At 39.3% G+C, this 14,712-nt stretch overlaps 1 protein-coding gene across 1 annotated transcript; it reads right to left on the reverse strand.

Moving 5' to 3' along the window:
- Window positions 1–5,072: 5,072 nt before the first annotated feature.
- Window positions 5,073–7,777, reverse strand: LOC115675672 (protein DMR6-LIKE OXYGENASE 2-like). The gene is made up of 4 exons (XM_030598430.2): window positions 7,433–7,777; window positions 7,042–7,289; window positions 6,004–6,325; window positions 5,073–5,764 (listed from the first exon to the last, which is right to left on the reverse strand). The coding sequence occupies exons 1-4, from the start codon at window positions 7,658–7,660 to the stop codon at window positions 5,519–5,521; spliced, it is 1,044 nt and encodes a 347-aa protein (XP_030454290.1). The 5' UTR covers window positions 7,661–7,777; the 3' UTR covers window positions 5,073–5,518.
- Window positions 7,778–14,712: the final 6,935 nt, after the last annotated feature.

Consider the following 14,712-nt stretch of genomic DNA (forward strand, 5'->3'; position numbering starts at 1 on the left):
GTGGAAATATAGAATTCTCGTTTGGCGTTGGAATAGAAAAGCAGAAAGAAAGAAAATATTCTTTCCTATTTCCTGTTGAAATCATGGACCAAAGTTTCCTACTTGGATTATGCGTATGTGTGTGTGTTTATATATATATATAAAAGTCAAGGTCAATAATGGAAAGTGTATTTTTACAAAAGTTTCCTTTTCCGTGATGGACTTCTGTTCCAAGAGGAAAAGGTTGACCGTTGTAGACCCACGAATAAATATGGGATGTTCTTCCATTCTATCGGCGGAAGAGAGGGTGTGTTATGGTTGCCACAAGAAGATTCTCTGAAGTGCCGCTAACGTGAGTGCTTGATGTTCCGTGGCTGTGGCAGTGTGGCACTTCATGCAGGGAGGTCATTCTTCGGCAAATTACATTAAAAAATTTCAAGTATTTTTAGCGATTAAATTTTGTGGTAAGATTTATGTATAATTCCTTTGCGAGATTAAGAGATTATTTCGTGAAGAATTGTGTGGTTAAACACTGCGTGAGTTATTGGGTGTAATTAGAGCTTGGGAAACCAGTGAACGTAGGTCACTACGACCAAACTACGTAAATCTGGCATTCGATTTATATTCTTATTCTGTCAATTTTATTATTCGATCGCTTGCTTCCGTAACACATTGATCAAATTGAAAGTTTAGGGACTACATTGTACATTGGGTCAAAGTTCAGGAATTATTTGTGTCATTATCCCATAAACAATTTTCTTAAGCCAGTCACTAACTTCTACTAAAAACAAAAAGCCTTATTGGCTTCTGATTCGAAAACTAGGTTTTAATATTAAAACTTATAACTGTTATTCCAAATTCAGAAGAATTACTTGGGTAGCTGACGGGGTGGGGTGGGGGCGAGGGCATTTAATAGCTGGAAAAATGAAATTATCCACTATGAAAAATTAATAATTATGGTAAAAAGTTATTTTTTTCTGGCCAGTAATGCTGATACATTGAAAGTTATGATTGTAGTTAAGAAGTCAACAACCACATGAGAAATTACCATTTTGATAGGTTCAAATTACTTCTCCTCTTGTAGCCTTTCAACTAGAAAGCTATCCAATGCTTGCGGGAGTCTAATATTTTTGTACCTTACATGACAATGGATCTATTTTTATTCATTTTCAACTTATCACAAAATAAATTGTACTCAATATAGGCTTCTTCTTCAGTTTCTTTATTAAGTCTTAATCAAAGATTGGAATTATAAGCACAAGTTAATTGTTTGAGGTTTCAAGCATTAAAAAGCAGATTGTACCTCAATGCACTTGCCTTAATTAATAGCGAGCTCATATGTTCTATAGATGAGCTGAAGAGGCCTGTTGTGTTCGTTCCTTGTATGAAAATGTATCTATTATAAGCCTTTTCATTTGTTTTGTCTATCTATATTTCATAATTGATCTCAGTGATAAGCACAGACAAGATTTTTTTAAGTCCTAGACTTTGAAGAAAGATTCAAACAAAGAGTGTTCAACATAAGCATACTTCTAGACTTTGAAGAAATATTCAAACAAAGTATGAAGTTCTAGATTTGAAGAAAGATTCAAACCAACTGTTTACAACTTATGTAGAGTTCTAGATTTGAAAAAAGATTCAAACAAAACGTGCCTAAATCACTTTATTGCAATTTATATTAAAAAACATGCCTACATTGGTACGCGTTTGAAAATGAACATCAAAATGTGCTGAAAGAGCTAATGAAGAATCAGGATAGATGCGACATATATCGACACCAAAGCAATTGGAGCTCTGTAAAGATTGGAGCGTGGAGAGGGACACTCCCTTTCAGGATGTGCCTTTGGATGACTTCTCGATCATCCGTGGATTGAGTTCCGGATACAAATGCGTATAGAACAGGTGCCGTTCGCGGGCTATGTGCTGATCATGGGGGATTGACCATGCACCACGCCAACCCAAGGGCGTAGGCCGAGAGATGACAGTGGCCGAGCAAGAGTTACAATCCCATGATGCTGTCGGCAGTTCAGCTCAATCGGGCACTGAAGTACTAGGAGAGTAGGAACCCACATCCCATGCTTTTCTGACTGTAGAAGAGGATGTGGCCATGGCCAAGACCATTCCAAAAGAGATCAGCAGCGACGTGTTGCTCGAGATCAATTGTTCAAATGCACCAACTGCGTACAAACTACTCCGGGTCAAGGCCACATGCACATGTCAAAGGGTTGAACTCAACCGATTCGCGGGCTTTCAGGGAGTTACATAGTCCTCTGCACCCGTGCCCTTGGATTATAAAAGAAAATCAATATTTTTCTAATTTGCACTAACTAATTAAAAAGCACAAGAGAAAAACTAGGAAAAAAATTCAAAGTACATTTTCCTTTTCTTGATAATTAAAAAGGGCCCAGGGGAGCGACTAGTTTGCTAGCAACCCCCTTTGGACATTAGGTCCCGTTTGGTTCAGCATTTGAAATGCTCATTTGGGCTCTAAAGTCCCTTAGCCTAATGCAAATGGTGTTTGATAACTTTTTTTTACTCACTTTGGATCGATGCAATTGTATTTGGAATGCTTTCTAAGGGACTTTTGGCCAATATAAAGGTGGAGGTGCTTTCGGAATGCAACTTGCACTGTTCATCGCGACTATTTTATCTTCCCCAGAGGCAGGTCCGGCGGCCGGCGACCGCCGCCTGAGGGCTAGCTCGACCCCAGCGACCACTGCCTGGGGGTTGCGCGACCCCAGTGACTGCCACCTGGGGTTGCCGGACCTCGGGCGTTGCCGGGGTGGTGCGACCCAAGCAACACTTGGCCTAGGTCACCCGACCCTGATGACGCCCAAGGTTCGGCGACCCCAGGTGGCGGTGGCCAGCGACCAGATCTGGCCGTCGGCGGTTGGTCGGCGACCAAATCTGGCCGGCGGCGGTGGCCGGTGGTTAAGCTTCGCCGGAGCTTTTTTTAAAAAAAAAAAATTAGCAAAAGTCCTTTGGCCCAAGTTGATTTTAAAAAAACACTTATCAAACACTACTTGCATTTCGGAAAACCCCTTTAACCCAAAGGTACTTGTCTTCCCCCAAATGCATTCCCCCAAAGTCGAACCAAACGGGCCCATTATCATAAGGGTACCATGTACCTCCATAGGAAGTATGCCCCGGCTAGGTAATGTAGCACGAGCCATTTAGAATTTCGACCACAACATGAATTGAACTCGTGATCATGTGGAACACAAGTGACCTTTTATCACTAGACCCGCCACTTTGGTTATCAAAGTTCATTCATCTTGAATTCGTCCTTACCTGCCCTTTTTTTTACTCCCTTCGTTTTCGGTTTTTTTGACGATTGAGTTACAGATACAAGTAAGCTTATTGACCGGACGTTCTGCGCATGGCAACCATTCTGTGCCCGGGAACAGATTCTGGTCAGAAATGATTTTTTTTGATTTTGTGCCCGGGAACTGATTCTGAGCATTTGAAGGCGTTTGGTAACGGCCCAAAATTTCTATTCTTGAAATAGTAAAAGAACATAAATGCGTTTGGTAACGGCATAAAATTTCTTTTTATTAATAATATTTTAATAACATTTTAAATATTTTAATATTTCTTTCTTTTCTTTTTTTCTTCTTCTCCTTGGCCATGGCCGGTAAAATATTTTTTAATTAATAATAATTTTATTAAAAATAATTTTTTTATTTTTTTTGGCCATGGCCGGTAAAAAATTTTCTTATAAATAATTTTTTTATTAATAATTTTTTTAAAAATATTTTACTAAAAAATATTTTTATTGAAAATATTTTTTTTTTTTTTTCGCCATGGCCTGGTCGCTGGCCATGGCCGGTAAAATATTTTTTTTATAAATATTTTTTTATTAATAATATTTTAATAAAAAATATTTTTATTAAAAATATTTTTTTTATTTTTTTTGCCATGACCTGGTCGCTGGCCATGGCCGGTAAAATATTTTTTTATAAATATTTTTTATTAATAATATTTTAATAAAAAATATTTTTATTGAAAAATATTTTTTTTTATTTTTTTCGCCATGGCCTGGTCGCTGGCCATGGCCGGTAAAATTTTTTTTATTAATAATATTTTTTTTATTTTTTTCGCCATGGCCTGGTCGCTGGCCATGGCCGGTAAAAATTTTTTTATTAATAATATTTTTTTTATTTTTTTTTTCGCCATGGCCGGTAAATTTTTTTTTATTAATAATATTTTTTTATTTTTTTCGCTATGGCCTGGTCGCTGGCCATGGCCGGTAAATTTTTTTTATTAATAATATTTTTTTATTAAAATATTTTAATCTTACCAGATACGGCGAGGGTGGCCCTCGCACCTAGGACATTAGAAGTTATATTAAAAACCAAGAAAAGAAGAAGAAAAAAAAATCGATTCTCATTTTTGTTCCCTAATCAAGAAGCTACTTTTTTTATTCTTGATTCTCGCTCCAAACGATTCTGGGCACAAATTTGCAAGAATTTGTGCCCAGAATCAAAAAATTAAACAAACGGATTTCTATTCCCAAACTGATTCTGGGAACAAAAGAACAGAATCAAACACTATTTGTCAAGTTGCCATGCGCAGCCTAAAAGTAGGCCAAAAGATGCAACTAAATGACGGAAACATTGGTAGGTTTCTCGAGATCAAGATCGGTCAAGAAAGAAGATCGAGTTTCTTTTGTTGGCTGAAGCAAAGAGTTCTGGTATGAATATGGGATTTTATGCGTACTAAGAAATCTGAGACAGGACAGAAATGACATCGATCCAGAATGTCTGATTCAACCAATCTGTATTTAGTTACCTTAATGATGGAGATCCATTTGTAGAAGAAAATGACATGAAAATACTTTCTTGACTTATGTTTCTTCAAATAATTCTGACATTGTTTATGATCCACTCTTTAAGGTAAATAGCACTGAAAGATGAGAAATCTTAATAGCTTCTTGAATATTGGGTCCAATGTATAATCTTGGAAGTACTGTGCCATCTTCCGAACATAATTGCCTTCTTTTGATACCCTTCATCGGAGCCTATATGGATGCATATTCAGTTGAAGAGTCCCATCATTAGCTCAATATCAAGCACCGCATAGCAAGAGCAATGTCAATCGACAAAGTTACGAGTCCCTACAATCTTCACCGATGTAAATCAAAGTATACAAAATTAAGTCGGATGAACCTCGAAAATCTAATTTCGTATGGACCGACCTCTTTGCATTTCATTATTAGACGATATGACTGGTACACAAAAAACTTTCTTCACCATAGAACACCTTAAATTAAGTTCTTAAAGATGGAAAAGAATTAGAAATTGACTTGCAAATTGCGTTGTGAATTAGAGATTGTATATATATGTTATTTGATATCAATGAAAGTTTTTTTTTTTTACTCTCATTGATATCAGATAACATAGATATACAATCTCTAATTCACAACGCAATTTGCAAGTCAATGACAGCTGACACGGTAATTTATTTGTATGGAACAACCTGATTTTTCTCGACACTGACGCTAAAACTGCAAAACATAAGTTTTAAATAAATCCTAATCCTAGGGTGTCTTGAACATGTCCAAGCAACACTCAGTCCTGAGTCCTCTGTTCCAGAACTTGTGGTAATATTCTTCATAAGTGAAGCTCCTGTAAGCTGCAGGATGTTCGTGGTCAATCAAGCCCGGAGCAGGTGCAATTAGGGATTCTGGGGATGGGCAGTAAAACGTTGGGACGGAGATTCTCTCCGTGTTACAGTTCACCACTGCTCTATGAAGTACGCTCTTGTACTTGTCATTGCTAATGACCTGATTCAAGCAACAAACATGTCCAGTTCTTGGACTTGTTAGGAAAACAACTGATGAACTTGTGCAAAAAAGATGGATCAATCTTCATCAGCCAGAATAATTATGCCAAATTTTGTTTCTTGTGCTAAGCTAAAAGATTCGCTACTTCCACTTTTTATGAATTGCTGTACCAAATTCTCCTACTATTTAACTTAGAGTCTCATACTTGGAAATGGTTTAAAAGAATGTTCCAAAAGTACCTGCATTTGATCTCCTATGTTGACAATGAAGGTGTTGGGGATGGGATTGACAGCAACCCATTTTCCATCCCTAAGGACTTGTAAACCGGGCACGTCGTCCTGAAGAAGGATGGTGATTAAATTCGGGTCGGTGTGGCCCGGCAACCCGTAAGTGAGCTCGGGCTGTGGGCATGGCGGATAGTAGTTCATAGCCATGTGCTGACCATGCCTGCCCAAGTTCTTGCTTATGTATTCCCTTTCAAGCCTCAAGCTTTCTGATATGGCTTCCAACAGTTTGAGCACCAGTTCTCTTACTCTTGTGCAATACTCACCCACCTCCTTCCTGCTCGTCAAAAAGATTGAACCAGCAATGGACTTAAAGCGTGCACGCGGATTATGTCGGCCGAGACACGGTTAAAAAATCGACTACTTTTAGGTAGGCTGTTTCATACTACCACAACGTGGTAGGCATGATAAATCAGTAGAAAGTACCACTTTCTTTTTCCGGACTCTGATTGACCGACTCAATCAGTATTGTCTCTTGATGAAAAAGTGTTCTCTTCCCCTTACTTTCTTGGGTCCTACATATTTTCTACTGAGAGATTCTTGATGTTGCTATCTTTTTGCTTGGCAAATATCAGACTTTATAGAAGCTACAGTGAGCAAGCTTTTAACTTTCCAAACTTCACTGGAAAAACTTGTGAAATCCTCATGATCAACATGAATCTTCAACGGTTGAATATGACAAAGATCATGCGCGTCTACATTTTTTTTTATTTAGAAGGAATCCCCACCGCATATGGTAATTAACTTGGGCCTATGAAATATCCGAAAACCTTATGGATCAAATAAGTTCGAGCCATAACTTGAATGTATGATCCTAATAAAAATTGTTTGCATGTGATGATAGGTATAATCAAACCGATTGTGCATCTTATAAAGACACGCAAGGTCATTTTCTAACCGCTAAGCCATCCCAATCGAAAAGATTTATTAATAAAAGACATTACTTAATGTTGAACATTTCAGTCAATATAAATAATAAGCTTTGTTTATTACCTGAATGATGGAGGATTGGCAGGCCAGTCATGCATGTATTCTTCAAGAGGGTAGCAATGGAGTCTCAAGAAGTCCCTCCAGTTAGACACCTTCTCGGTCTTGAGATTAAAGCTAGTCGAAAGCCTGGTCGATTTCGACGGGTCATTGGAGTAATTCTTCAGCCTCTCGCTCTCCGGCAACCGGAAAAATTCCCTGGCTATATTCAGGATGGCCTGCACCATCTCTTCCGGTATCCCGTGGTTCTTGATCTGCCAAAGAAAATGTCGAGCAGAATCACATGAGACAGAGCAAAAACTCATCACGGGATGATCAAAATCAAGTTTTAATCGACACCCATTTGCCTATTTAGCATTTTTAAGCTAACCCACAGCGTAATATGCCAATGCTGTACCTGAAAGAAGCCATCTTGTTGACATGCTTGACCAATCTGTCCGATAATGTCATCATGGTTGGGACCATAGAGGCCTTGGAGATCAACAAGAGGGATGGAGGAGGCATCCGAGGCCTCGACCTCAGCGAGGTTTGGGCGGTCCGCCTCGGGCCGGATGTAACTGTCGGGCACGCGGTCGATGCCGGACGCGAGGTCGGTGAGCAAGAGCTTAGGGGTAGCTGTAGCCATATCGCTCAGCACTGCAAATGATATATTTCTTGCTGGACACAGAACTTGCGGGTCTTCGCATTTATAAACAGAGTGATCGAATCGGGCAACGCCGTGTACTCCCTACCAAACGTTATTCTACACAAAAAGAGCAAGGAAAACAAGAAATCTTTTTAATTTTTGCGGCGACCGAGTCCTTGTTATTTTGTGCAACGTGGTTTGTAAAAGGAACATTATAAATACGTCTCTTGCCATGTGGTCAGCATTTGGCTTCCGGCTGATCTTTTCAATCGCCCTGTTCGGTGCCGTCCTGATATTCAATGTAAAAATGTGGATGTTGCAGCAATCTATGACTCGTGCTCATCTCGACGGAGCTTGCCTGCCACACATAGAAATTTTGTGCCGTGTTTCATCACGTTTCGTCAACGTGCTATGCAGTACGTAAGAAATGCGCAGCTTCAATTCGGACCGGCACTGATTCCGTGTGTAGGCCACCCATTGTCATTTGAAAATGATCCTTCTAAATTTCTCGTGGGTACGATTTCATCGAGTTCCGACCTCGTCTCCCACTAGAAAGATCGCAATTACATAAGCGCATCCGTCAACAATCCCTCCTAGTCTCGAGGCAGTTGGGCCTCGGTTGGAGAAGGAAGGCAAGAGAACAAACAAATCTTCCTTTCTCGTCCTCACAATAAAATCGTCGACCTAAAACGATGGGATGACGTCATCGTGCTTACGTAGGGACGCCGACGTCAGCATTGGAATTGCTCTACAGCTAAGAGGCGTTTTAATTAATTATGCCAACCAAGACTTTGATTGACATTGTCTTGTTTCGCAAACCGTGGGTCCACGTGGGGGATGACCAGATCGCGACGGTGACGAGAGATCTTCCTGCGAAAGAGAAAGGAGTGAACGAGGACAATTTGTCTGCCCCTTTTGATGCTTTTCTCCCTTTTTGCGACAATAGAAATTGACCCGATGCCGACGAATGAGCGCATAGATTTAAATATCTCTGAGGTCGGCAGGGGATCCACCGTCCGTAGATTACACCGAGAAAGTAATGTTTATGAGGAGCCCTAATGTTTTGGTTCATTTGGAGTTTGAGTGCTCGTGATAGATTAGGCGGTTTTGGCATGGATGCATTAATATAAGGGCAAAGGCCACCGGAAACCTTAAATTATGTCCCATTGTGACATATTTACTATAAACTTTTTTCCATGATATGAAAATATCTCAAGTTTATACTTATGTGATACATTTATCTTCCGTCGACGTTCCGTCAATAAGAATCCTTAAAAATCTGCCCGCATGAACGCCAGAAAGCAAATAGTATTGACATGGCTGAAAAATTACGTTATTTTGGCTGAAAAATCATCTAACAGATCTTGACGGAGGGTAAATGTGTCACGTAGGTATTAATTTAGGATTTTTTATGTCACAATTTTTTTTTTTAAAGTAAACGTGTCACAAGGGCTATAGTTTAGGGTTTTTGATGTCACAAAAAAAGTTCAGGATAAATGTGTCATGGTGGGTATAGCTTAAAGTTTTTTGTGACTTTTTTCCTTAATATAATCAATTGCTAATTTGGTCTGATTTTAACTAATTTTGTTGTGTAAATTTTCAGTTATATAAAAACGAATCCTAATGTATAATTTCCTCGTCTAGAGCAAGCACTACTGTTGACACCAAAAAATATCAAAGTCTTTGCGTGTTGATTCGAGCTAAAGAGGCCGAGCAAACTACAATAGGGGTGACATTTGCCAAGTGTTGAAGGTCCTTAGTCAGTAAGTACAGCAAATTGACAAGATAGCTAGTTTTAGCCAACGGGAAATATGAAGGCAAAACTGAGTCCTAAAACATGAGCGTCGATAAGTGAGGCTTGACCTAACCAACAAAGGGCCACGACTAACACGACTTAGGATGAGCCGGGAAACGAGTAGTTATTTTAAGTAATGGAGCCTATAATTTTGGATGCAACCGTGAAGAGGGGAAATCAACGTAACCATCAGATTATGGGATCATGGATCTCGGAGGCCACCAACGACAGGGCCGAGAAACGTGCATTATTGCAACCGTCGAGTGGTGAACTATGGGGCTTAGGAAAAAAAAACTAGAAAAATATACCATATGAGAAGATCTGACCGAAAGATACTCCTCTTACTTAGAGGATGAAGTTAATCAATCTCTTGATGTTACCGATTGCATATTGGAGTTCGACGAGCCTCCTCTGAAGGAAGATAATAAAATCATGGAAGTTCATGATCCCCAAGTTAAAGTTGATATCGGCAATGGAACTCAATGACAACCAACTTATGTGAGTGCATTTTAAACAAAAAGTTTAAAGATGAGTTGGTCGTTCTGCTCAAAAGATACAAAAATTGTTTTGCATGGGACTGTCATCACATGCGAGATGTAGATAGGAATATAGTTGAACACAAGCTGTTAATTAAAAAGGGTGTAGCTAATACAAACAGCCTCTAGGGAGATTTGCCTAGGAGGTAGTTTTGAAGATCAAAGAAGAAATCGAGCGGCTAGTGAAGGCAAGTTTAATAAGGATAGCTAGATATGTTGAATGGTTGTCCAATATAGTGTCTATTAAGAAGAAGAAATGAAAAGTTGAGAGTATGCATCGATTTTAGAGACCTCAACATGGTAACACCGAAAGATGAATACCCCATGCCGATTGCCTACGTGCTTGTTGACTCGGCTTTAGGAAATGAAATGCTATCGCTGATGGATGATCAATCAAGATATAATCAAATCATCAAAAGTCAAGAAAGATGTACCCAAGACAGTATTTAGATGTCCATGAGCTATTGGCACGTTCGAACAAATGGTCATGCAATCAATCTTCCAATGATCCATTTGGCTTCATTAGCTTCCAAAGACTTCTAAGGACATTAGCATCCCCACCGATTCCTTATCTTCACTAATTAATCATATTAGTTTCCAGAGACCTCCAACGACATCGGCATTTCCGTTGATTCCTCGTCTTCACTGACTTGACTGAATCAGTTTTAAAAGATATCCAAGGACATCAGCATCTCCATTGATTCCTCATCTTCATTGATTTGACCGATTCGGTTTTAGAAGACCTCAAAGGACATCAACATCAACGCTGATTCCTTGCCTTCACTAAACTCACCAAGATCATTGGTCTTGTCACGGTCTTCCACCTCATTTAATACAGAACTGCTCCACCCAACAACATGTTGTCCCGATAACAATCCACTCTTCAATTTTCTGGTCTTTCCAAGCATATTGATGATTGAGACTCTACCAAGCTGTTTACCTCATGGTCCTTCCAAGCTCTATTGAACATTCTTGTTCTAGACTTGTTCACCAGTGCAGTCCTTCCAAGCTTCAATGAACATTACCATTCTAGGCTTATTCTCCATCACCAAGGACCATCTAACTGTTTATCCTATCTTGGTCCTTCCAAGCCATGGCGAACATCCTCGTTCTTCCTGATTTGTTCATTCTCGATCAAGGTCCTTCCAACTTGTTCACCTTTATAGAAATCCTCCTAGCTTATAGATATATTGACATTCAATACCTTGTTGACCTCGGTAGTAATCCTTCCATATCGGCAAAACATTCCCAATTGTGATAGAGCACTCAACATATCAGAATCACACCTGATATTAGGATAACCTTTACATTGTAACTTTTGTATATATCACCTAGTGCTAAACCAATACACACATTAGTAGCTTTTGATTATCTTTGTCATCGTCAAAACAAATAGGGGATCCTCCCAACAAGCTCTGTTGTGATCAAGCTAGTGATAGACACTGGAACAGAAATAGACTAAAAGATGACTTACCATAGTAGGAGATGGGAAACCTCTTACATAGGATGGTAGCCTTATCTTGATCGAATGTCCTTTTTGTCTTGTATTAAGGTATATTGAATATATGAGTAAAAAAAAAATAGATAACATAAGGGGAGGGTTTGCCTTCTTTTTTTTTTTTGTTGAGGGCAAGCTGCTTTTTCATCATGAAATTGATTAGTTAGGTAAGGCTTTAAAAAGATTAGATAGTTTGTATCTTTCAATGAAACTCAATAAATAAGTAGGAGGATAGGTAGAACAAGACCTCTTGAAGTCTACCCGGGTCTTCATTCATCCTTTCGGCCCGACTAGAACATGTGCATCCAGGAGGTGGTGTGGGCATCCAGGAGGTGGTGTGGGTAAAAAAATATTGGAAATAGTAGGGCTCCTCGATAATGTTGGAGGGGCGGTGCAATTCCTCTTTCTTCTTAATATATATATATATATATATATATATATATATATATATATAGAGAGAGAGAGAGAGAGAGAGAGAGAGAGAGAGAGAGAGAGAGAGAGAGAGAGAGACCATTTGTGGTTGAAATAGCTATTATATGATATGTTAGATGGAGGTTATATAATAACTATTACAGTTGATCAAAAATAATATATAGGGAAAATCTCAAAAAGGGACTCGAAGTGGAGTCATTTTCTCAAATAATGGCCTGAAGTGGATATTGTCTCAAATAAAGGTCTAAAATGGCCAAATTGTCTCAAATAAGGACCTTTGGCCGGCCGGTGAATATTTCGTCGCCAGAGAAGGGGTATTTTAGTAAAAAAATTTATAAATATATATTTTTTATTTTTTTACTTTCTTTTTCTTTTCCTTTTTATCTCTTTTTGCTTCTACCCTCCCCCACCGTCACTACGCCTAGCCGGTGACCTCCGCCGGCCTCAGGTGAGGGCGACCCTCGCCCGCCTAGGCGAGGGTGACCTCCATCGGCCCTGGCGATAGCCGGCGGAGGGAAGAGAGGAAAAAAAAAAAAGAAAAGGAAAAGAAAAGGAAAAGGAAAAAGAAAAGGAAAAGAAAAAAACAGAAAAAAGAAAAAAAAATTCAAAAAAGTAAAAGATGAAAATACCCTTTGGCCGGTGAGATTATGTCCTTATTTGAGATTAATATGGCCACTTCAAGCCTTTATTTGAGACAAGATCTACTTCATGCCCTTATTTGAGAAAATGACTTCACTTCGGGCCCATTTTTGAAATTTTCCCAAATATATATAATAACTATTACAGCTTTAGTTGTTTGTGGTATGCTCAAGTGCTCGTACTACTACTCTTAAACACGGTGACATGCAATGACTTATTACCTACAATGTCACAGCAAAATATGCAACCAAACATGTCGATATCATATGATTTTATTTTTTCAGTCATAGCACAATTACGTTTTGCTGTTTTTTTTCCCTACAAATGGGTAAAGATCAACTGCCATAAGATATCTCTAGGAGCCAAAGGTACCTTATCACAGTCAATTTCCTTGCAACAATGACACAGCCTAACTTACGTACCCGAGGAACAGAGGTGAACAAACTGACAGTGCGCAATTTCGGTGCTCATTTTTTGTTTTTCCAGAAGCATCTATTCTAATAAATCGGCCTACCATCAAGGTTCAACCTACTCGTGCTAGAGAGGCGACCAACCAATGTCCTTGGGCCATTTTCTTCTAGAGGACCACCTTTCCAGTTTTCAAAGAGAGGTACCGGACGGAGTTGAAAATGTGCTCCTGTCTCCTTTTCTTCTACCAGAAAAAGTCTTCAAATCTGACTTTTTTTATTTTGGTCTACCCTTCAAATCTGACTTGGACGGCCTTGAAATGTCAATTCAAATTCAAACTTATGCAAGTGGAGAGATAATGCATTTGATTAACTAGTACACCACATGGCTACCTTTCTAGATTTTACAACTGCCTATATTCATTGCATAGTCCGGTCCCTCCAACTTATTCTGATGAAATTTAGGTAAGGACTTGATAGTAGTTTAGACGTGAACCAGACTTTTTAGGCAAAAACAACCTAGTCAGCATCCAATACGCCTAATTTAGACATCAAACATTAGTTGTCTTGTTGGTTTCGTAAACAGCCTACAAATAACTTAAAATCAAATGAAGAAAGGTATATTTTCAAGGCCATACTGCACACATGGTGACTAATCTTTGTTTATATATCTATAGGCGCATAAACAAGGAGATAGACCATACTTTGAGCTCCTAAAAATAATAGAATTTCAAAGCAAGAGATGGAAACACGAGATGCAGATTCTAGTTTGTCCATTGACGAGCTTAAAACAGGGACCTTCATGGCTCGAGTCAATGTGCCCGATCGAACCTGCAGCCCACGGCTCAAGACCATGGGCCATGGAGAAAAGCCTTCGACCACACTTCCAGAAGTGGACTCATTTATTGCGAAGCCTGGGGGAGATACAGTCGATATGAACCAGAAACATGCGAAGCCTGAGACATGCGCCGATACTCAAGATTTTGCCTCCATGGTAGATGTCTAACAACGTAGGCATCTTCTCCAGAGGAATAGCAAGTAAGAATACCTGATATGGAAGCTCCCAAAGACCCCAGCAGCTCCAAAAACCAGTGGTACAACGAGCGGAAAACCTCAAAAGGAGGTTCTGTGAATGCCCTTTTACAATGGACATCTTGAGTTTCCACTGAAGCAATCACACACCACCGATGTTCATGTCAATCAAGTAGAAGATTAAGATCTGCCACCTGATGGCAGATCTAAGATTGAGCTGCCTACTGCTAGACAAGAAGAAAAGATTTTTCTTCAAATCTTTCGAGGTGGAGGGCAATCAACTGGCAAAGGAGCTGGCCTTGCAATAATGACTATAGAGCACAGTCTGGGTGCATTATCCAGTTTAAGGTATACTGACTCACAACGTAAGATACAAGTTAGGTGCAGATTAGTGGAAAGAGGTAGGTGTTTGGAATTTGAGGAAATTAACCTGCACATCGAAGAAATGGAGGGAATGCAAGTCACTAAAAGGAAAAGCTTGATGGTTCTCAATCAAGCTCTTAACTGCTCAAGGAGTGTAAATCAGCCTAAGATGAAAGAGGAATTACTTCTCTATGAAAGCCAGAAGAAAGAGTGAGGTAAAACAGTCTGAAGGAACGTTTGCCAATGGCTTAGATGCATTGACCAAAGCAGTGTTTTCACTGCTTTTTTTGTGTATCAAATTCATAATCTAGCACAGACCAAATGATAATGAACATCAACCAACACCAATG

Source organism: Syzygium oleosum, unplaced genomic scaffold (assembly GCF_021117445.2).
Source record: "Syzygium oleosum isolate NSW1041296 unplaced genomic scaffold, Sole_v2.1 Sole_v2.15, whole genome shotgun sequence".
Classification (NCBI taxonomy): Eukaryota; Viridiplantae; Streptophyta; class Magnoliopsida; order Myrtales; family Myrtaceae; genus Syzygium; species Syzygium oleosum.

Excerpts from the sequence above, each read along its gene's own strand:
- LOC115675672 (XM_030598430.2), bottom strand. The coding sequence starts at position 7,660 with ATGGCTACAGCTACCCCTAAGCTCTTGCTCACCGACCTCGCGTCCGGC. Across the intron at positions 6,326-7,041 it reads GCCAATCCTCCATCATTCAG|GAAGGAGGTGGGTGAGTATT; the intron begins GTAATAAACAAA and ends TTTGACGAGCAG. Across the intron at positions 5,765-6,003 it reads ACATAGGAGATCAAATGCAG|GTCATTAGCAATGACAAGTA; the intron begins GTACTTTTGGAA and ends TGCTTGAATCAG.